At 51.2% G+C, this 22,892-nt stretch overlaps 1 protein-coding gene across 4 annotated transcripts in view; it reads right to left on the bottom strand.

Moving 5' to 3' along the window:
- Positions 1-22,892, bottom strand: part of LOC149364120 (uncharacterized) — a 146,964-nt gene that overhangs the window by 27,742 nt on the left and 96,330 nt on the right. For 3 of the 4 annotated variants that reach the window (XM_089574113.1, XM_089574116.1, XM_089574115.1), the window contains one exon: positions 17,200-17,910. In XM_089574113.1, the coding sequence (XP_089430239.1) occupies positions 17,200-17,581 (382 nt within the window). In that variant the 5' untranslated portion in view covers positions 17,582-17,910. Of the gene's footprint in view, positions 1-17,199; positions 17,911-21,446; positions 21,586-22,892 lie in introns of those variants that run through there. The other variant, XM_089574114.1, reaches the window with a different exon arrangement.

Here is a 22,892-nt window from a genome sequence, read left to right as displayed (position 1 = left end):
TTTATTATGCTAGTAAACCTTATACGGCGCACCGTACAAGACGCCGTGGGCCGTCGAGATTTATGCCAAGGCCTCCGTAATGTAGTTTCCATTCTCGCAAGATTGATGCATGGCATCCGTCCCCGCTGACTGCGGTGAAAAATGTCCAACCTTGCGCCGCTCTACAGATCGAAGCTGCATTCACCAAAAACTATATCCCCGCGTGCCTAGCTAAAAGCAGGCAACCCTGAAAGACACCTCCCACGAACCGCGTGTGTTCCGTAAACAACGGCAGGTTATAAAGCATTCCGCTTTCGAGCGCAACCGACAGCCGCACATTCAACTTCTTTGTTTTTTCGTTTTTTGCTTTACTCACCAATGGTATTCTTTCATTCCGTTCCGGCCACACACGTATGAGCACGGAGCAAGCTCCTACCGCTCACAGTACCGGCTGGCTCATTTGCGTCATTCCTGTGCCTCGAAGCAGGAGGATCGCGTAAACACTAATACGGGGGCCATTAGGCGTCTGACGTCACCATCAACAAGCCCGTTTCCAAGTGGGTCGAGTGCGTTCGCGGTAAGAAAAAAAAAAACGCCCGGCTGGCGCGGCTGCATGCAGACATACCACCACCGAGGGGGGTCTATCGTCGGCCCGCCGCAACGAACACACGGAACATTGCAAGACACACCGAACACCCCCTCCATACACACGCGTCCCACATAACTTGTCCGTATCCCCAACAGCGCGGCCTCCGCCACGCCAGGCTACGGCAGTGGTGCGACGCCTATGTACCGTACACAACACAACGGCCGCTAGAGGAGCGTGACTCGACCGCTAGCCGCTGCTGCCTACGAAGAGTTCGCCGCAACCAGCAGCATATAGTAGACACGCGCCAGCTATATTCCGACGGGCGAAGGCACGCGGCGGAGAAAAAAAAAAGAAATAAATTAAAAGACGCCATCGCGTCGAACACCCGTTAAATAGCGTAGCGACCTTGCGCCCTTCCTGGCTGCTGCTTCTGCTGCTAACAGGCCCCCTGCAGTCGCCGTTCGCCGAAGCACCTTTGCTGCGCTGTGCGGAAGGCAGGCGCGTCGTAGAGGAAACGTAAGGCACTTTTAACCCCTGAGGCTCTGGATGCAGCAATCTAGCAGAAAGCTTTCGCTGGAAATGGAAGCGTTATATGAGGTAGGTTTAGAAAAGTCGCGAGCTTGCGTTTGCGAAGCACGCTTTCGTGGCTTATAATAGGCGTTAAGTAAGGTTCGCCTGTCTCGACTCGGGGCAAAGATTATACGCGGCTCTCGTTTTTATGAATGGCTAGTCGCTGCCAGCCAATGCCATACCAAGGGTGGTAATTTGCATCCATTAAATGCTTTGGGAATTTATAGCATGGTGTTTTTTCGAAATGCTGGGGATGGAGGTGTACAGGAAGCAAGGGTTAGGTTCGATGTAGCTACGCTAGCTGGCGCTGGCAAACTCACCTGACTCGCGAAATAGGCGTGAAGTAACGCGAGTTTCTCGTCTGTGACAGGTGCGGTAATTGGCAGCCAGGAAGCAGTTTTTTTTTTCTTTTGCTCGTGGAAGCCGGGTATAGTTGCAGCCGTCGCCTTCGACATCGTTGCTGGCACGGCTTCAGAGGATGGGCGTACAGGATCCGGCGTAGCCGGATAATTATGCAGCGTATATGCACACGAGCGCGGGGTTAAAAGGAAGCGCCTTGTTACTACAGCCACTGAAACGAGAAAGCTTTGTACTTACGTCGCGCCATTTATGTCGTGTCCTTGTCCGTTTCTTTTTTTTTTTTGCAAGCTTTGTTACAGGCTCCAGTGCTTGAATTGCTGAATAGCGCATACTCTTAGAGGATAGCTCTGCTATGCGGGCAGCTCATTCGCTAGTCATCGTGAATCCGCCTCTTCCATAAGGCCGCTCTGCGCGCCTCTTCTCCAGCTCCACTGGTTGAAAATAAAATCACCGGCTAACTGCGCATGCGCAGTTCATGTTAGTGACAGGCACGTGCGACAGATGGCGGCAGTTGTCACGCGCACGCTTGTCACTCAGTAGAAGCAGTTGGCTCCTCATGGAACCAGTAGATCGCGCCTGCGACTCCCACGTGAGTTTGTTTTCAACCAGTAGCAGACGAATTTTTGCCACTCCCCAGAGGGCGCCACATTCTGTGAAAACGGTGGATTGTGTTGCTTGAATTAGAATCCGCGCGCCACCCAAATGCGCTTGAAGATTCATTTTGTTATCAACTAAGCAGGGGGGGGTCTCTATTGTGAGAAACAGTTGCATACCTTTGACGTAGTGCCATTTCTCTAATCAAAGTGCGACCGGGCTTCAAAAGCGCGTCCATTTCTCTGAATACATCCATCTCTGAATACAGCAGCCACCGCTTGGATAGTACTGTGTCCTCTTACAAAAGGTAGCTGCAGAGGTCATTTACACAAGAACACATGATCTGAAACATGATTGTTCAGAAGCAACTTCTCAAACCGGTAAACCACCGACAAAGAAAAAGAAAACGGATTCCATGACGGACAAGGCTATCTTCATCACCCTCTGGAACTCCGGATAATACATCTTTTCACTTGGCTTGCGGGCAGAAAAGCCGGTTGCATAAACACAAAAGGAGACTTTCTCTTCTCAACGGAAGCGACCAAAAAGCGTTTACATGACACAATGCACCATGTTCCCTCGCTGTTCGGGATTCTCTAAAAGCATCGCGTGAAAGGCGGCCGGCAGCATGCTGCGTTTTACTTGAAATTGTTCGCAAAGGAAAAAGACCAACCCAATCCCTTTCTTTCAATTGTACCCATACCACATTGTCAACAAATCTCCCCCCGTTTCTATTTCCCCCTGTTGCCAGAACATACACCGCGCATATTACCAGGATATTTTAGCGAGGTAGATGCGCTCAATTTCGTTTTCTGCTTCCCACCTAGCGGCAAAAATAGCATGGAAGCATCTGAGTCGTCACTGCGCTAGACTATAGCTACTATTCCTCAGATTCAGGTGAAGGCTAGAGATGGAGCCCTTGCGTGTACATGTACTGTGGAAGAAGGGGAGGCAGGGGGGGGGGGGGGGGGAAGGGTATCACGAGGTCGTGAAGAGCCGTGGATAGAGACGTGTGCCAGGCAGGCACATATTTTGTACACAAAGGCGAGACACAATCGGGACATGACTCAAGGCTCTCGAGAGGGCCCCGCGCGCTCGGGCCGAATGCCTTCCCGCAGACGCGCATATAGGGGACCGCAGCTTCGCAGGGGGGCGCTGCGGACGCCACTGAAAAGCGCCCTCTCCGGCCGACTCCGCACTATTGTCCGGGCAAACCGGTCACCCCTCCCATTGAGTAGCTGCGCGATCAGCGCGCCTTCTCCCGAAAAAAAAAAAAAAAAACGAGTTCTGCACGTACTTTGCACGTGTTGGCCAGCCTGCAAATCTCTTTGTGCAGTCGCGAGCTTTTTTGGCTTTTTTTCCCTCGTGCTTGAACGCTGACAAGCTTCAGAGGATTAGCAAAATGTACAGGGGCGCTGGAAAGAAATGCGAACAGCACGGCGCCCACGCGCTGCGTAATCGGAATTTATCGTTAATGCGTTTTTATCTCGGTAGTAACAAAAAGACGCTAGAGTGGTACATTATTGTATCACGGATGTCTCTAGCGTATTTGTGTTGCGAGCCAAGTATAAGAGTGACGAAAATAAATTCCAACAGCGGAGCGCCCAGGCACCGCGCTGTTCGCATTTCTTTCTGTCGCAGCAGTACGCTCTGAGATGTAGGTTAAAAGAAATAGTGGGCAGTGATTTTTTTTTTCGATGCGCAAACTTGAAAAAAACTGCTAGTGGATCAGACCCACTCCGTGAAGCAGATGGTTGACGAAAAAGCCGGTACCGTAACGGTGAAATGTGTATCGCAAGTAAATGACGAGATCATTTAAGACATGGAATTCGAGGTAAATACCATTTTTTTTTTTGGCGCAGCCATCTTCGCAAGATACTTAATTTCGTTGAGTGGCTGAGCAGTTCGGTGCGTGCAGGTTTGTTGGCCAAATAATAAGGATTTTGTTAAGTGTTTCGCTGAATAATAATGGAAATAATTTTTATTTTAACTTAAAATAAAGTGGCCTCAAGGAGACATGCGAGGCTGAAGAGAAAAACGAAAACACGCACGAAATGCGCCTACCAGCTGCTTGCTATATACGGCTAAGAGAAAAAATGCTCTAGTTTGGTCAAACGCTACAACGGAGATAAGCGGTTGGTATATTTATTTTAATGCCGATTACAGCGCACGCGCATCCCCAATTTATTTGCAGAGCCATCGCTCATATGCAAACGCTCATTCATGTGCAAGCAAACATTTTGATTATTTTTGTTTTTAGAAATTTTTTACATGTAAAGCAACTTCGAAAATTGAGCCAAACGTCACAAGTCGGAACATTGAGGCGATCACTGACCTTGCCTCACACGCGTCTGCATAATGCCGCTAGCTGTTGTCAGTCTCCAAAATAAAAAATGGCAAAAGAAATGAGTTTCGTTAGCGCGAGCTTTACTAAACACTGCATGCTTAGTGAATTACAACAAAAACTGCTCAGAAATAATATTACGCGTGCAATATGCCAAACGTGTTTAGCAACAGGCAAAAGCTTACTTCACCCTGCCCATAGCAGTTATCGAGGCCTGCCGTTTCTCGTTCTCATCCATTTCATACACCGGACAAAAACACTTTTTAATAGGAAAAAGTGTATGAACGCATTTTTTTTTTCATATACTGGAAGATTTCACTATAGCAATCTCCCATCGATAGGCTTGCATTTTTTTTTTCGTTTTAACGTTTTTCCTATCGTCAACTGCTCGATACGAGCGATGAAAAATATTTAAGATTTTGCTGCATATAGAAAGGGTGGACCATTACCTTCAATATTTCCGTTACTGTACGTTACAATTTTCCAATATTAAATTTTTTCCCCCAAGAATGTAGGACATCTCCAGGAAATCTGTAGAGTTCCACGGGCAGTCCTTGGCCGTCGATGTTCAGAGAACTATTGTGACAGCCCCAGACACAATAAGTTTCTCCACTCTTAGAACGTCGCGGAATTCACAGCGAGCGGCAACAACACTTTTGTGCGCCCGCGAGCAGGACGGCGCGTGCTCACAATGAAAGAGAGAGTGACAGCTGCGCGAGCAGCACGCGCATACCAGTCGACAGGCTGCTGGCTCAATGCGCTCCGCCCGCGACGTGCCCGGACGGAGACGCCAAAATGACCGGCAGGGGAGAAGTGGCGCTGGTGCAGTGGCAGCAAACTTCAGGTGCGCTTCCCTATATATTTTTGAAGCTGCGCGGCTGACGCGAGTTCGCACGAGACCGCGCGCGCCGCTGGGTCACCCGCAGGGGAGGTAGACAACGCGTCAGCAAACAGAGAGGCGTGAGCGCGCGCGTGCTGGGCCCGGGCGAGCAAGGAAACAAATAAACATACAAGGCAGGACAGCAGAAGCGATCCATCAGCATCGCGCGCAACCGAGGACCGGTCTCGAGGGAAACGCGAAAAGTGACACCGCGCACCTCCGCCCCCTCCACTCTCCGTTGCTGCTTGATGATGCAGAGACCCAGCGGGACAGGTTGGGAGTCGCCGTCGCCTCCCAAAAGACGCGCAGAGAACGCGCTGGGCACAAGCGGTGGCGACCAGAGATAACGGCTGGAAGGGGAAAACGGTTGTCAGCACCACATACGTGGAGGGGAAAAAAAAAACTACGACTCGTTAGTCTTTTTTAGGGTTGTGGAAGGGTCGTCCACTCGCTGAACGACCATGGCAAGTCCCATACTGGGTCACTGATAGCGGACCAGATACCATAACAGCGGAAAGCTTTGGACCATAACCTACAGGAATGGTCTGAAACTGATCAGCACATGTGGGCCTCCTCACGGAAACCATATGCGAGATTGTTGCTGATAAAGAAATGGCAGCCATGAAGACAAAATAAACCAATACACGCTGCTGCACGATCTTTGACTTGCGACGTAAATAGCTGCCTGTGGTTCTCTAAAACATAACTAAGGTCAGCGCTGCAAGCGCAATAACAAGGAAGAATCCTAAAAGCGACTCTCTACAGCGAGAGTTCCTCGAGTCATAAGCGCAAGGCAAACACTTGGACAGGTGCTGTCATCACTCGGCTCTGCACAGCGGTGCCGTGGTCTGCGGCCAAGCAAGCGAGGGGACGGACGGCTAGGAAATACTAAAGATCTGCCAGCAGGCGTCCGCATTTCACGATTCTCTTCCGTGTGTAAGTAAACAGCTTCTGCGAGCCGACCAACCGGCAGGCAGGCAGGCAGGCAGGCAGGCGCGTAGACGGACGAACGCGTGTGTGAAGAACACTTCGCACGCGCAAGCAAGCGAAGGGAAAACAGTCAAACCGTCAAGCCCGCTAGTTCCGTGCAACGTAGTGGAGAAGAAAAAAAGGCAAATGGGACAATTGCAATGACTGACGTCATGTTGAGCCACCGCTCCACAGAACCTTAATTCGTGGCTTTCTACTTCCGCCGTTGTTTCAGAGGTTGGGCACCGTCACTTCTCGCTATTTGAGGTCCCACATACCTGAGTGAACAGGGCCGAAATCACTGTCCGCAGGCAGTTCCACCGGCAATACACCGCCTCATCGGACGCCGGTGCAGGTGCGTCGAGCTCGGCCGACCTCAGCTGGCGCAACGCTGAACCGAATTAGTGAAGACCGAGCGCAGACATCTCTCTCGCCATCCGTCAGCGAGGGAGGCACGAAGCACGGCTGCGCCTGACGCGATCCTCCACCGGGGACACCACCACCAGGCAAGCCCCGCCACACACCGTAACCGCGAGAAATAAGTGTGTGAAAAGCAGAAAACAAGGAGGACTCCACTCCGCCTTGCGGGGCGAAGACCAAAACGCCGTCGCTGGCACCCCCTCCCCCGCCACATCCTCTCGGCGGTCGCGCATGATCGACGCGCGGCGGGGGAGGAACGGCCGTCGCGCCGCCGCCGCCGAGGGGTGCACGGGGGGAACCGGAGGACCGGCTCCCAGCCTTTCGACCTTGTCCAAGGACGCGCCGGTACAGAGGGCATCGGGCGGGAAAAAAAACAAAAAAACTTGGCCAGCCGAGGGAGACGGAACAACGCCCCGGTGCCGGCTCTTGCTGCTGCCGTTTCTTTACAGGCAACGTGCGACCCTTTCCCCCAGGAGTTGTGAAGAGAAGCGGCAGCCAAGGAAGCCCGAATTGCAAGCAAAAAGTTGGCCGCATTTCTGTATAATCTTCACTGCTCCCCCAATGCTCTTGGGAGCTTTCTCCAGTAGCGCTATTGTCATTTTGATGTTGCTAGTGCAAAACAAAAAAAAAATCAATAAAACGGGACAAGAAAACAAAATAACACGTTGCTCCAAAGCGTGACAGGTTACGACACCAGCGGTTGATGTTTTCTTCTTTTTTTTTGTTGAATGTCGCCTCTTCAACCCTGCGTTGCAATGGTTCTTCTCCATTGCACAAATCTCTCTCTTTCGCTGAGAGATCCCTTTCCTATCTGCCGGCACCTCGGCACTTTGACGTTTTCTTTTGTCTTGTCATCCTGCTGACGCCAAGTGTGGGAGTTCCTCACCTCGCAGCGGACGCCTCGTGGAACAAAAGCGTGACGTCTACCTGCCTCTGTTCCGTACACCTCTCCTGCGCTTCTTCCGAAACAGGAATTCGCTCCGAGCGGCCGCTCCTTTTAGGAACTCCTCGCGCCGCCCTCAAACGCACGCGGCATTCGATCCGCCTATAGACAAATGAAAGTACCTGGCGCCGCCGGCGTCCGAGCGCGAGATGCTGGGAAGAGATATTCTTCGTCGGCCCCGTCTTTTCACTTCACCAGCTTGCCGAGTAAATACAGGCCCCGAGATCTTGCGGCGCACCATCAAATGCGCCTCCCTTAGCTTTCTTCTGTTCGGTCAGAGGGCCTACGATATCGGCTGCTGGACGACGACAGCTCGAAGAGAATCGTGCGCGAGTTGCCGATGGTCGAGAAGACCCTCCTCTTCGCCGACCGCGAGTGCTCTCCGGCTTCGCCTTTCAAAGCAGGCCACGCGCGGCAAGTTCACAAGGCGAACATACTCCACGAGTGAAAGGCGGTCGCGGAAAGATGGCGCCTCGTTTCAGACTTTTTTTTTTTTTTTGCGTACTCACTCTCTTCTGCTTGGCTAAGAGAGGAATGAAAGTTGGGGTTGATTCCTCCCTTCGGCTTTCGTTGGGGTTCCCGTCGATGCATTAATCGAATAAGAGCCGATAAAAGCGATAAGGAAGGAATAATGGACGTGATAGAACGAGGGAGCGGTGCCTGCCCAGGACTGCAGGCAAAGAACGCTGCCCAGACTGCGAGGCAGCGGTAACGGCCTCACTCCTGGCGGCCACATGCACGTGCCACCGCAAGGGGAGAGGCCAAGGGTGAGACGAGGGAAAGAAGGAAATAGGCGAAAGTAGTAATGCCAGGCACGGTCTATGGAGGGTAGAAGTGGCTACAAGCGAGTAGTGCCCAGGACACCGGTGCCGAAACTCACCGTACCCGCCCGCCTGAAAGCTGCAGAAACCCCTGCAGTCACAGTTAAGCTAGCGTAATATCAGCTGCACCACAGTTATTATTCAGTCCCAACACACCATTTCTCTAGTAACGCTTCCGCAAGCCTTGAAAGTGTGAAAGTCGGAGCAAAATAAACAAAAAAAAAACAAGAGCGACGGGAAATGATGCGGTGCACCAACCGCTGTGGCCGGCTCATGCATCCATGGCGGAGCAATCTTATCAACTGGTCCATTTCCATTCCCCCGCTTCAAACACAGACGTCAAGGCGTTACTCAAGGCACGAACACACCGGGTCAGAGAAGGTGCGGCTGCCCTTGGAACATCTGAATGAACCACACACTCAGAAGCGCACCCAACAAGAACTTAAACAAGGATGCAGAAAACACCAGAGGATAGCAACGCTGGTCTTTATACCTGTGCCTCGCCTTCGTTGGCATCGCAGCTGCGCGCGGTAGACACCGCCTCGCATTTTAACACACCTCGTAGCCCACAGGAAGCGTCACCCGGGCGCCGGGATCAAACGGCAGACTCGCGGCCGTAGCCGTAGTGTACAAACGTCTTTATCAGCGATGCCCCCAGGAGGAGGACCTGCAGCGCGTGGGCGCCCCGTGCTGGCCATGCACCCACGCGTGGTTTCGCGCGGCTTCCTTTGGTGTTTCGCTGCAAGTCGAAAACAGCCCGCCGACCGTCCGTCAGTCCGTTCAGTTTCTGACACATGTGAAGTATATACCTGCGCTGTAATAGAGGCGTAGCCCCCAGAAGAAACGCGCGAGGAGCCGTAGAATGCAACTGCGGCGCGGCATCTACTCCCACGCCGCATAATGCAACAGCTTACTCAAGACTCTTTTCTCGAGATGAAGATACGACCAACACTTTGACAGGGCGAATGAGCGAGTGAAATGGGGTGTGAGAGCTAAGTCTGAGTGGATGGATGTGAGAGCGAGTCAGGTGGCTGGGCGAGTGAGGTGAGTTAAGGTCAAACGAGTGGGTGAACTGGAGAGAGCGATGCAGATCCCAGTTAGCAATTCCAGCTCCAAATGTCATGTCCCCATGTTGATTTCCAAAAGTCTTGTTTTTATATGCTTCACACAGCGAAAGAATAAAACGATAAACATCAGATTTAGAAGAACGGACAAAGGCCTAAGTCGATACGCACTGACCCACGCGACCTCGGCTATGACCTCACAAACTACCCAAGTTTTCAGGAATGGAGAGCAGCAGCACCAGCAAAAAAAAAAAAACAAAACTGGGAGGAGGTGAAGCCGAAGTACGACGCACCCACCGGCTAACAAGCGTGCCATATATTCAGCACAGCCGATGGAGATCTTTCCAGAAATGAGACAATCCTAGGCAGGAACGATGGGCGTAGCCTCTCTTCGCGGTGCCCGTAAAATATCACTGCAGCCACACCCCAGCTGTCTCTACAAGTGCGAAAACCTGGCCGAGCAGGAACGGGTTGTCTGTGGCGGGGTCTTCGATGGAGCAGAAAGATGAAGGGCAGCATCCCCCCTCGGACGAGATGTGTGAAGTAAATTATGGTTAAAGAAAAATTCTCAGGGTGGTTGCATTTTTTTTTTAAACATGAATCACCCAGCGTTAGCTGGCTTGTGATCGCCTCGAAACGGAGACATATTATACCTGATACATTAAAATGCATGCTATAGCCACTATAGGCCACCGATGCGCTGACCTAGTGGCTTCGAGCCGCCTCGGGTGGTGCTGGGACAGTAATTGGGAGACGCATTTTTACCGCTGCCTTTGCCGGTAGGTACCCGGCGGTGGGCTATGCGGACGGCGCCGCCGACGTCACATATTTGCGGAACTAGCTAGGAACAGCTACCGCTGAGAAAATACAGTTATGAAAAATGCCTATGCGAATGTCATCACCTGTTCATTCGTGGTCATGTGTACACAAATTCCTGTGCGTAAGCAGCCAATGCCAACAGAAAATTAGGGCATATACAAAGCACTTCTAAAGGTGTACGTCTCTTAGTCAGGTTGGGGGCTAGCTCGCGACGGGTATTCGAACCACGTGTCCGAGTGCTTCATTCGGACCTCAGTGGATTTAGCGTCCAGAGTCGCGTCTTCGTTTCGTTTCTAAGTTGGCAACCTGCGTCAAGGTCGAATGCTCACGATGACGCACTAATGCTTTCACTTTCACAGCCCGTCAGTATAGACTTAAGTCAGGGCTGTGGCATGTTGCAAGTTGCGCGTCCGCGCCGAGTGTCGAAACGATTGCAGCGATCCTGGTATCGGCGGTAACGCGGCTGCAGTTAAGCCTAATAAAAGTGAAAATTTTCGACCACTATCAATAATAAAAACATGCTTATGAACTAAATTATAACCAGCCATAGGTATTAAAAATAAGATATCAAAGAAATTAGTTGCGAAGATGACGCGGGTAACGCGGCAGCAGACGACAAGCAGACGACGCCCGGTCAGCCGCGCAAGCGAAAACGACAACGTCGGCGACATTCGCACTGCAGCAGCGTCATTGCGTCATGTCGAGTCACACAGTGAGCTTTTCTTGGAGTCTTTATACTAAGAACTAGCACTGCAGCATATTATGTTGTCCCTAGCCCAACGGACTGTGATTTCTTCTACACGAGTCAAAAGTTGAAAATTTTCGCTGCCTTTCTCTGCGTGCGTTTATTCATAGCCACAGACTGATGCGTTTCAATACATGTCAGATGTTTTACTTGCCTGCTATTTACCTAAATCTCTTACAAAGTCGCGTACAACCTATATTCAGTCATGTAGCATTTTATTATGTATACTGTACCTACCTTGATACCTTCTTTTTATCCCCCATATATTTTATCCCCTATATAGTACCGTCATTAACGGAACTCATAATCAAACTCTGGGTATAACATGCGGCTGTAATGACGCGAAGCCTAGAGAAGAGCTCGACAATCATCTATCAGTGGTGTCATGAAAGTTTGTTTCTCCGCCATCACCCTGGTCCAAGTATCGCAGAGCAGCCCGGTTGAATGCCGCAAGGGGCGTAGATGTCAGCTAACTACCGCCGTTAAAACAGTAATGGTTAATATCTTCATCGGAGCTAGTCGGTCAATCATCAAGGAAAATGGCAGCTCAAAGGAAAAGAGGACTTGTCCATTTGTCCTGTGGTCTAAGTTTCTTGGATGTCGTCCTCGTTTCCTTTTCACTGCCATTTTCCAGCCACGGTGTCTGATTTTGACACATACATCCTCATGTAAAGTTTCGAAACAAGTATGATCAAACAGCTCTGTCCACAGCGACCGCTGATATAAACAGTCATTTACTTCCTTTCGCAAACTCAACTTCTTTATACCGGCGGAAGTGTTCGTATTACTCACGCGAAGTTCGAGGTTGCAAAATGAGCGGCCTAACCGCGTATGGGAAGAGAAGATAAAAAGGAAATAATCGACGGCGAACCGCGCCACCCAGCGCGAAAGCCGCTGACGTGACAATGTTACACGTCCGGCACGTGCAAGTGTATCACCGTGCTCGTGCAAACAGCCGCGGAGGCGGCGCAGGCCGAGGGGAACCGCTTGCCGAGCGGCGAAAGCAAACAACGCGACGATTACGTAGTCCCCGGATGCGAGAGAAAATATTTGGAAAAGGGTAATAAAACCGGGGCAGGTTGTGAAAAGCGCGCCAACAATGAACGGGCCGTGCCGAAGGCTCTGCGGGTTGCGTGCGGAGTGTCTGACCGGGGAAAGGACAGGGAGAGAGGCGAGAATGAGGTGCGAAGCCGGCGCTAAAGACTTTCTTTCCAGCTCAAACCGACAACTACCCGACCGACGACTGCAAGAACGTACGCTCTGTCAGTTCTCGCAGGTATAAACTGGTCGGCCTACTTTTTAACTTCGTAAACGACCATTCAGCGTCGAAAGGTCTCAACCGGGTCAGCAGAGAACGGAAAACGAACAAACAAAACAAAAAGAGAGAGAGGGTTACCAGGCCACACAGAAAAACGCGGTTCCGTAAATGCGTTTAAAAGAGCGCAGTCGCGAAATGACTGACAGGCAACAACGCTTTACTTCCATTTCTCTCTCCTCCTCCTCTAGGTTCCGAAAACATTCTAAAAAGCTAAAGGAGAAAAATAATAACCTTCCAAGTGACACCAGCGGAGCAAATTGCACCGTCACGGCACAGAAAGCACTAACTCGAGGTCACCTCAACCGACCCCCGAGGCGCCCCCCAACTCCGACGCATATGGCGTTCCGCTGAGAAGTGCCTGGTCCCTGGTGTATATGGCAGGTCACTTCCCCGCTATAACCCCCCCCCCCCCCCCCCCCCTCCGCCTTCCAAAAGACCTTCCGTCATAGAACCGGCTTGCGCAACGACTCAACACATCAACTCCAACGGCAGCTAAACTGGAAAACGGACCGCACACAACCGCGCACACCACCGGGGCTCTGGGGAAAGACGTCTTCTATTCTACAGCGTGCAGGAGGTCACCGAATTCAAAGGCGACGAAGGAGCAAATGACAAACGAATCACAAAGAAGAGCAAAAACCTAAGTACCAGAAACGACACGAAAGGCGTGGAGTCGGCGCGACGCTCAAGGTGCCATCATTTGACAGGCTGCGTAAAGTGCGGCAATTTGTGTCGGCTCCCTTTTGTTGTTTTTCCTTTTGCACTTTATTCTTTCTTTCAAACGCTGGCTCTAGTTTTCTTTTTCTTACCTTCCCTACTCTTTCTCTCATTCTTGTTCCTTAGTCTTATCCGCTTACGCAAAGCAGAATGAAAGCAGCCCAAGCCACCGTGGCCCAAGCTTCCGCCGGTTGCAAAGGTGTGTGTGAGCGCGCGTCTCAGTCCTCTGAGTCAGTGCCGTCGGGCGCGCGAAACACGTTACGATAAGGGCGTCCTGTTTTCTTGGCGTCCGCAGAGGGAACGCGGAGGTTTGCACTAAAGGCCGACAGGAATTTGGCTCTCGTAAAAAGAGGGTGCGATTCAATTCTCCAACACCCGAGTGCGTCCACGGTGGTACTACCTGATACAAAGACACGCTGGAACTGCAGCCGCTTGCTAGATTCTGGTTAGATCGAAGAACAGGAATGAGAGAAGAAGAAAAGAAAAAAGGGAAAGGAATGTAGAAGCGAGAGGACACGGTTGGTTACACACGCAGCTGCCAATGCGCATTCTGCGCGGAAATCTGAAATCAGGCGCAACGGTAGGGGAATTCCCGTCGTATACAGAAGACAGGGTATCGAGAACGTCCAGCCTTCTACGAATTCAGATCAAATCGCCGTACCATGCAGCGTATCTTTTGGCAACTTGTATTCAAAAGTAGTTGGAAATACTTTCGTTTTTTTCCACCCCTTTGCTTCGCCGGATTACCAAGAAGCGGGCTTTACTGCACAGAGTTGCTCTGCGGTTAGATTGGGCTCTTCGATAGCGAATGTCTGGAACGAATATCTCTCCGTATCACTGACTAATCGTTAAAGAGTCATAAAATCTTTTAAAAAAGCTTAATGACCGGTAAGCTGCAAAACACCAAAGATGCCAAGAGGGTACCCCATACGACCCTGACCACAACCTACGTTGAGCATCCAAAACCATTCCACTCGATAAAACGCCAGCCATTAGTGTTGTTTGCCATGGTTAATTCGCTTATGCTGTAGTCCTGGTGGAATGGAGTGCCGTGCAAAAACTCATCGCACAGTTTCGTAACGTGGCGAAATTTCGGTTTTGGAAGGGCGTGAAATCTAGCTGGTGGTACGTTACGCCTTCGGCAAGGTTCATCACTTCTATGACATAATTCGCAATGTTGAGGATTTGCACCAAATCGACAGCACCAAAGTTCTAACACTCACGACACGCACATAACCAGGACAGCCATCGTCCGCACGCACCACCAGCTAATCGCATTACAACGTGAAATTCCCTTACAGGCTGTGCCTAACAAAAAACAAAATCCTACCCAAACTCTCTCTCCAGGCGCTCACTGCTTTTACCGAAGCCCCGATTAGAAGAAACCGCAATCTCGCGCGAAGACTCGTTCCACAACCGCAGAATCAATTAGCGCGAAGGACCACTCCCACCTATTTAACCATTCGGACTGTGGTCAGTACTAACAGAAAGACCCAGCAATCGCCTGCCGCGGGCATTAGGGCGACATGTCAACCGCGGCATGAAATGAAAGAAAAAAAAAACAGGACAACACTCCGCCGGTTAACCAGCGTTAATTGCAGCGCTGCCACACCAATCCGAGCGAGAAACGAAACAGCAGTCCCGCCGTAGGGTGCAGCGCATCAGCTGCACTACAAGCGCCGTTCATTCCAAAGAAAGAAGAATTCGCTTTCCTCATCTTCTAAACTGGACTGCGTGCCAGGGGACAGGGAGCGAGAGAGTTTGCATGCATACCCGCTCTCCCGCATATCGCATGGCGGTTACGATAGAAAGAGAGCGCGATGAAAGAAAGCAAAGAACACCAAGAGGACCCCAAAGCGCCACCGGGCGTCCTCTCCCTCTTTCGGACCCAACCAGCTGGTCACGCGGAGAGAGAGAGAGGGAACCATGTTTCGGAAGAGTCTCTCGGCCCATCATGCTTCCAGCCTCGCGCCAACGCAGCCAGAGGGGTATTAGTCATTCAGTCGTGCGGCTGTGAGGGAAGCAATGCATGCACCCAGGGCCTACCTCTCCTCCGCCGTTTCTCCTCTCTCATGCGCGGGGAAAACATGTAAAAAGACAACGAAGAGAAGAGCAGCGCACCCCGCGGCGGAGGCAGGCGACTAAACTCTCCCTCTCTCCCCCAGCGCGCCCAGGCGGCAGTCGTTAAGCAGGTCGGAAACGTTCGCCCCGCGGCCACAGCCAGACATGTCGCAGATGCCGAAACGTCGTCCCCGCCTGCCCGCCGGCTTTCGGAAGAGAGTGCCGCAGCCGGCTGTGCTGTCCTCTTGCTGCCGCCAGTTGTTGCTTTCCAGGCCACTTTAGGGGACAGTTGGAAACCGACGCGATCGCTTCACAGTGGACCCCGCGGGGAACAAATGGGGAAAATAAGGGTGAGGGGGATGAAAAGAAGGAACGGGAGGCGACGAAACGGGCGCCAACGGTGAGCGCGGTGCCTCCGGCAACGAACCCCTCTGGCAACCCTTTTCAGAGCACAACTCACATAACCATGCCTCTGTGATTCTTACCTTGCGCCAGGTCGGGGTTGGGACAAACCGCTAGCGTTTTAGGCTGATCAGCAGGACAGCGCGACTGACGATGTGCTTAAACCTGCGTGGTTTACGCACATATATTTCACTGAAGTCGTAGATACTGAACAACGAGCAAAGACTGCTGCCGAAGTACATAAAAGAACTGTGCACTAGACGACACGTGAACATCGCTACCGGCGCGCTCTCCGCGACAGCTCGAGAAGCACAGCTCTTGAGCAGCGCGTAAGCACTTGAGACATTTGTACTTAAGATATTCCGTCGTAAGGGAAAGCACTCAGTAGGCAAATGATAAAGTGACGCCAGGGCTCCACACGTCTGCTTGGCTGGCGTCATAAGGCAGCAATAGTGCCGGGCATAGCGAGGGGGAGAAGATATACTGTATTGTCAACTACAGTCCGAGCTGCTTCTTAAGAGGAAGGCGAGACTCTTGGAGAGCACGAGGCATTCTCGAGTGACTTCGCCTCCCTTGTCTTTCTTGACGCCAGGTTCCGCCTTATTCACGACAAAGGGTGTTTCTTGGACACACTCAAGTTGGGAATGATAAGCACCGACGCGTCTTCCCTCGAACCACGGCGTGGGCTGCCAGCACACGGAAGACGGGCGCGCCAGTGTGGGATCATGCCGTGTTTGAACAGCGGTTTCCGTTTCCTCTGAATCACCGGCTTCGCTCGGAGAGCATCTCTCGTCGTAGCGCCACCCTCGAGCAAGGTTTGCAGTGCCCTCGAAGCGACGGCTGCAGCGATAACGGTGTCGAGTGCGCAAAGGATTGGTTGCTCTGTTCTATTTGAGCGCTACGCGAGCATGTTAGATGTGTCCACTCAGCGACTACTTCGAGTGCAGGGAGTAAACATCGACACTGTGGGCTAATAAAGCGTGGAAGCGGAATGCTCAGCACTTTCGATTCGCAATTGCTATTTTCTACTTTCACGTACATTTGGTACAACCAGAGGGTACTGTCCTGCACCGATTCAAATGGCTTCAGTGAAGGCATTGGTGTTCGAGCGGTCATGATACAGCGACACGTCTACGCACCTTCTCGTTGACCGGTTGAGTCCTACGAACGTGAATTGGACACGTATGACATCACCTTGACTATTATCCAATGCACAAACTGGTATAATCATCATATCATGCTTCATTGATAGAAATTTATCAAAATCAATTTATCAAAAGCAGCTCGTTTCCTCTACGAACCCACCTCGAGCATGACAACGAGGACCTCACCGCAGCGCGCCAAAACTCTCTGAAAGCACCGTTAACAAAGAGCTGGGAGCGACAAGCGGGGCTGGGGGGAGACCCATGCAGTCCGAACGGCGGTCAAAGCACAGGAGAGGGCCGTCCGCGCCGCTTGCTGTCAAAGGAGCGCGCGCTTTCCCCGCACGGGACGTCCCACTAGGGAAACGAGAAGCATGGCAACGCACGAGAAATTCCGCACGCACCACCAGAAGAACGCGCAGCGCGCACTCGCGATCTTGGTGAAAAGAAAAAGACACTCACCCCGCTTCAGCTTAGCCGACCCAGGTGGTGTAGCCGTCCGCGCCGCGCCGGTCGCCTCGACGAAGCAGCACCGCGACACCGAAGACGACGATGGAGAAACAACATCCACGGGACCGCCGGCACCGCGCGTTTCCGAACTGAGCGCCATCGCCTCTTTGGCTGAACCGGCACCGCCGCAGCAGTCCCCTCGCCGCAGCCGCAGGAGCGTCGTTGCCGTCGCCGGACTGGCGCTTCTCGAAAGCGCCGCCGGGTGGAAAAGCGGCGCTACGGGCGGCGCCTTCTCTCCTCCTTCCCCGCCATGAACTGGTCCCACTTCCGGAGGCAGCCGCCAGAGGCGCACCAGCTCGGGAGGTTCCGGAGAGCGTCGCTTGAAGAAGCGCATGGCGTTGTACTTTCCGTTAGCGGCGAAGGAAGGAAGAACCTTTGTGCGTGAGGCTGTGCCGGGGGATTCTCACAGATGGTAGCGGAACGGGGCCAAGCACTGTCGTCGGTGCTGAAGCCTTCGCCTTGTGTGCCGGGGTCCTTCCGAGCCAGCCGCCCCCAAGACCTCACGGCTGCCGCCACAGCTGTCGCCCTTCGGCGGCGTCTTCTGGGAAGGGGCTCAGACCCATGGCTGGAGCTTCTGCTGCTGTTGACCCGGCACCCCGGTCTGCTGCACCGCCGGATAGGCTCGAATGGCCCTCAAATGTGGTGCCTCCGTCGGGAACGGAGCTGAAATGACAAAAAGGACGAATGCGCGAGCGTTATACAAATAATCCTTTGGCGGAAACCAATGTTTAAACAAACGCATGAACATGGGCTGCAGGAATGGAATGAATGTGCCATGCGTGTGCCTGAACCAGATGTTCAATGATTTTTTTTTTAATTCAGTAGACAACCCTCCCTCGGCGCATCCAAAAAACGAACAAAGGCAAAATTCCTGCGATGCTAACAATAACAAATGGCAGTCATGGAGAAGCCAAGGGCTCTCACAAAGGAATTTGCGCGTTGCCTTCCACTAAGCAAGCAAAAAAAGTTGGCTTGGTTCAACACGGCCGCCAAGTTGCTCTGCGGGCGTGGTAGTGTGTACTGCAGGCCAGTTAGAACTAATCTGAGGCCTGGTCTTTGTGACAGCTATCTCGTTACAAATGTGAGGGAACTAAAAGAGTGAATTCAAGTTGCCTTAGAGGCAGAAGCTAGGGTAAACAGGTCAGCGCATTGCCACCACTGTCGGCTTGATGGTGGATCAACGAACATAATTCACTATAGCTTACTATGTTTAATCCCTAAGCGAAGCAAATGCAATAATGAAAACGATTGAAAGCCGCTTTACGAAGATCTGGCAATAAATTAGCGCCACGCGAAAAATGCTTAGAGGGATCAAGCATCCAGTACCGAATAAGAGAAATGGTTGACCACTATACTGAGTCGAGTCAACCTTGTCCGAGAAGCTGCTTTACGTATGCAAGATGTATCGGTAGGCTAGGACCATCAAAAAGGGCTTAAATAGGGGGAAAAAAAGGCTAACGTTGTAAATGCGAATCAGGGCCGCAGTCATCGCAGTTAGCCGACTTATAAAATAAAAACGTAAGAAAGGGGGGGGGGGGGGGGGGTATGCCATCCTGATGAAGGCCGGCTTAGTCGAAAGCTGTAGAAATTAAAGCAGAGTTGTCGCATGCAGATGCGTGCGGTCTCTTACCACGCAGCATTCACAGGCTCCAGAGCCCGGCTCGACTACTGGCAACAGACTAATCCAAAGAAACGCGACGTTAGAGGGACACCACGGAATGCCCGGAATGCTCCTACGAGCATCTCGTTCCACACGCCCTGCCCTCGGAATAGCCGCCGTAGTTGTAGTCGCAAACTGAAAATTGACACACACACACAGCGACGGTCTCGTGCGCCGCATGCGGGGACATTAAGGCTAACCTTGTTTCAGGCATGGAGACCTTGGCGCAAGGACGGCAGAGAATTCCAGCTGTGCGACGGCGCTGGTTTGCTTTTTAGTACTATTATTTCTTTTTCTCTCCGCCTCTCTTCCCCCTCTCTCTGTCGGCGCACTATGAGAGGAAAATGTAGCACCGAGGAAAACGCAAGAACCGCAAGCGTCAATTGGCGTTCACGGCGCGGAACGTATTCGGGTCGCACACGCAAGCGCGTCATCGTGATGCATGTTTTCCGGCAAATCCCAGTGACGTCATCCAGTTGTTCTGATCCGTTGCTTTTGCTGTTATATTGCTCCAGAAAGCGGATAAAGCCCTGCCCTGAGGGAGGCTTACTTTCCTGCCTTGCAAAGACGGTTTGGAATTAAATATTGGAAACGTAGTGCCCCTAGTGCACGTCATTGATATCCATAAGGTTTAACCCCCAGGTGGAGAGGATTTGAAGCGAGAAATTAGAAATTAGCGTTCATCCAAACATAGCCATTCGGCTACAAAGAAAATCTAAAGAATGCTGGGTTAATACTTCTCCCACTTCAAGTTGACGAAGTTTGTATGGCTCCCCATTTAACGCGGACTCGCCTGGTCGTCTGCCAGCCGATCCAGTTAGCTTATTAGGTATAGCGAAAGTGCCCCGGACAGGCGGTTATAATGGGTTCGATCCTCGCACTAAACGAATTTTTTGTAAACTATGAAATTTTTGTGAAAGCTGTACAGCTTTCATTTGTAGCCGTATGGGTGCACTTGGGTGGAGACTAATGACTAATTATGTCATCGACCTCTGCGGTATGGTGCGCACGTGAGGTGGCGCCAATTTCAATTTTATCGGGAAAAAGGTTTAATGAAAAGGGCGGCCCAGCATGGCTCGGAAGCTTAATTACATATTAACTATTGATATTACTTCTCAAATATGAAATTGAACCTCGCCATTTGATATATGCGCGCCAAGTGCACAATTCCTCTTTCGGCAAAACTTCCAAGTTTGAAGCCGGCCGAGCACTTCTCTCACTTGAAAGATCTAAAGAGTAGCGAGCTTTAACAAGACGATAGCTATACTCGGATACAACTAAAGAACGAAGCGACAAATGAAAATTAAAGGAGGCCCCGCAGCTAATGGCGTCGACCCTTTCTCATGACGTCGTAGTTAATCCCCTTGACCTGCTAGCGTAACACCGCAGGTGGTGGCAGATGAAAGGGCATCAACCACGGCTAAATCGGATTAACGCCAGGATCACGAAAACTGGCTAATTCTATGACAGGAGGGTCTCTGTTGAGGGGCAACTGCCTCTTTGTTCTTCAGTTGTGTCCGACTTTAATTGTATCTTAGCAACGTAATTCCGAAAACCGAAGTGGCGATGCTGATCGTGGTATGGACGTGGGGCTGCATGCCCATTCTTCACCGCATATAGGTACCTCTTCAAAGAACAAACGGCAGCGTTTCAGCTTCAAGAGTTATAACAAGTAGGTTCAAACAGTCAACAACAGTAGACCACCAGGTTACTGCAGTTACGGCTGATTATTAAGCTGCCCGTTAAGATGCGTGCACGCTGCACCGCTGCACTGTCCGGAATCAGTGAGCAGAAACTACGAACTCCGTTTATGAACACGCGCAAGCGCGAAACTAAGAACGTGAATGGAATGCATACGCGGTGGGACGCAATATCCTACTTTGCAGATCAACCAAGTCAGAGATCAGGGAAACTTTAATATATGTGCTAACCACGATATGCGAAACGTTATACGGAGTCAACTGAAACCGCGGCAGAATGACTTTCTTTGAGCAGTCTTCGGGAGTGACGCACGCCTAAATCTTGGTGAGTCAAGCAGGAGATGTCCACTTGGAAATTATTAACTCCCGTGACACACAGCGCGTAGTGCTGAAGACACAATTGACTGTGCGTTTTCCGAGCGGCATTGTCTGCGATCTCACGACGCGCGCGAGCAAGCCCGCTGCCCACAATTTTACACAGTAGTGGCGGAAGACAAAAAATGAGAATAAAACAAGCTCTGCTACTTCGATCAGTCAAGTGCATAAGAACTTGGTGCCGCTAGGAAAACAAGGATTATGTGCACATAAAAAAAAAAAGTGCAGACAATGTCAAGGCATCAAACGTGTGGACAAGCGGCACAAATAGGAGGAGAAAAACATCACGTTCGCTCCAGACCAGATTTAGTGCGTAGAACGCTGCTAACGATGCCAGCACTGATAAACCGCTTCCGCAGACGTCTTCGTCGGACTGATAGCATTCGCAATAAATGCTTAGTATATGCTCTGTCTGGGATGTCTTTGCACAAGCGAGAGATTCGAAATAGGAACGGAACACTCACGAAGCAAGGCGCAGCGAAGCGGATATTTTCGTGTGAGCGCCAAATTCCGAGATCAGTCACAGCTCAGCCTCGGCCCTACCTTCGGCAGACCTTCGTGCGGAAAGCAGTGTCCGCTCACTCCCGAGTTGGATCGCGCATTAAAGGAGCCGGAGGGCGACAATCCCCGTGTCGACTCTCTATAGATAACGCATAACGCACAGACGCGCTCAAGGACAACAGAGAAAGACAGAAAATAAGAGGCGTCGTCTGCGTGATCGTCTTCTGCGTCATATCGCTAGAGAATGGTTGGAATGCAGGCGACCTCTCTCATATCAGGCTCCCCGCTATAGCGAAAGCGCCAAGCTTGTGATTTCTGGGTAGTACGAAACAAATGACGTATCGCCCGCAACTTGCGGGACTTAAAAGACTTTCCATATATGTATGAAGTAAGTACCTATAGGTTTATATCATTGGGCCCACTGTAAGAATTGATGAAAAACGCGCGGTTTTGTCTCGACTTTCAGTGCCTCAAAAGTGCAGTTGTAGTCCACTGACGGGGCTACATTGAGCTGGGGTTAATGCCGAATTTCATGAAGAGCTAAAGAAGCAGAACCAGGGGCCGTCCACTAATATATATCACGAAGTGGAGCTCTTGATAATATAGACGTCTCCGAAAAACGCGGAAGACGCATCTTCAGAGGAACAACTGCTGCAATAGGAAACAGGGAGAACGCCGCAGATGACCTGATGCCAACATTCCATTACCACTTTTAGGCTTCTGAGGAGGTCTGAATCTGATCGTGTTTTCTTCGGTGTTTTTTTTTCATTTTCTTTCTAAACTCGTGCATCGATACACTATACACCAAACGCTCATCTGCGGCTCAAATCACGCCAATTGTCAGAGGACCAGATTTCTGGTCGCGGCGTATGTTGCACCAGCGGTATGCATGGCGACATTCAGTGCCCATGCGCACAGCCACTTGGCGAGTGCCAACTGTCCGGAGTGAACCAGTGCAGCCTTACGCGGTTTATAGTAAATGAGTGCACGTTCACACAGGGCGGTCAAGTTGCACAGACATTCAGTATACTTTCCAAGAGTGAGCTCTTACCACATCTCGTGTGTTGCAGCTCACATTATGCGAGAGGGGTGCCAAGCAAACACATTATACACACATTTCTTTCGGAGGCAGGCCTAAGGGTGTTGAAAATTATTCCAGGCTACTTTTCACACCTCCCCGCATCTGATGTTGTGAAACAAAGCTCTATAATAATTTATTTTATATCGTTCATTCTTGGCTGTTACCACGGCATATATGACGCGGGGCTCTGTCTTTGTTTCTTAGTTTCCAAAGATGGCGAGGGCAAATGAAAGGTGTCTTGCGTTTTGTACCGACGTGCTATCATTGTACTGCACGATAGTACGGTTATTTAGTATTGTTCACCAAGCGAAAATTGGGACGAAATGTT

The sequence above is a fragment of the Amblyomma mixtum genome, chromosome 2 (genome assembly GCF_055824585.1).
Source record: "Amblyomma mixtum isolate Tamu chromosome 2, ASM5582458v1, whole genome shotgun sequence".
Classification (NCBI taxonomy): domain Eukaryota; kingdom Metazoa; phylum Arthropoda; class Arachnida; order Ixodida; family Ixodidae; genus Amblyomma; species Amblyomma mixtum.
The sequence above is the reverse complement of the archived record's forward strand: the minus strand, read 5'-3'. Positions and strand labels throughout refer to the sequence as shown.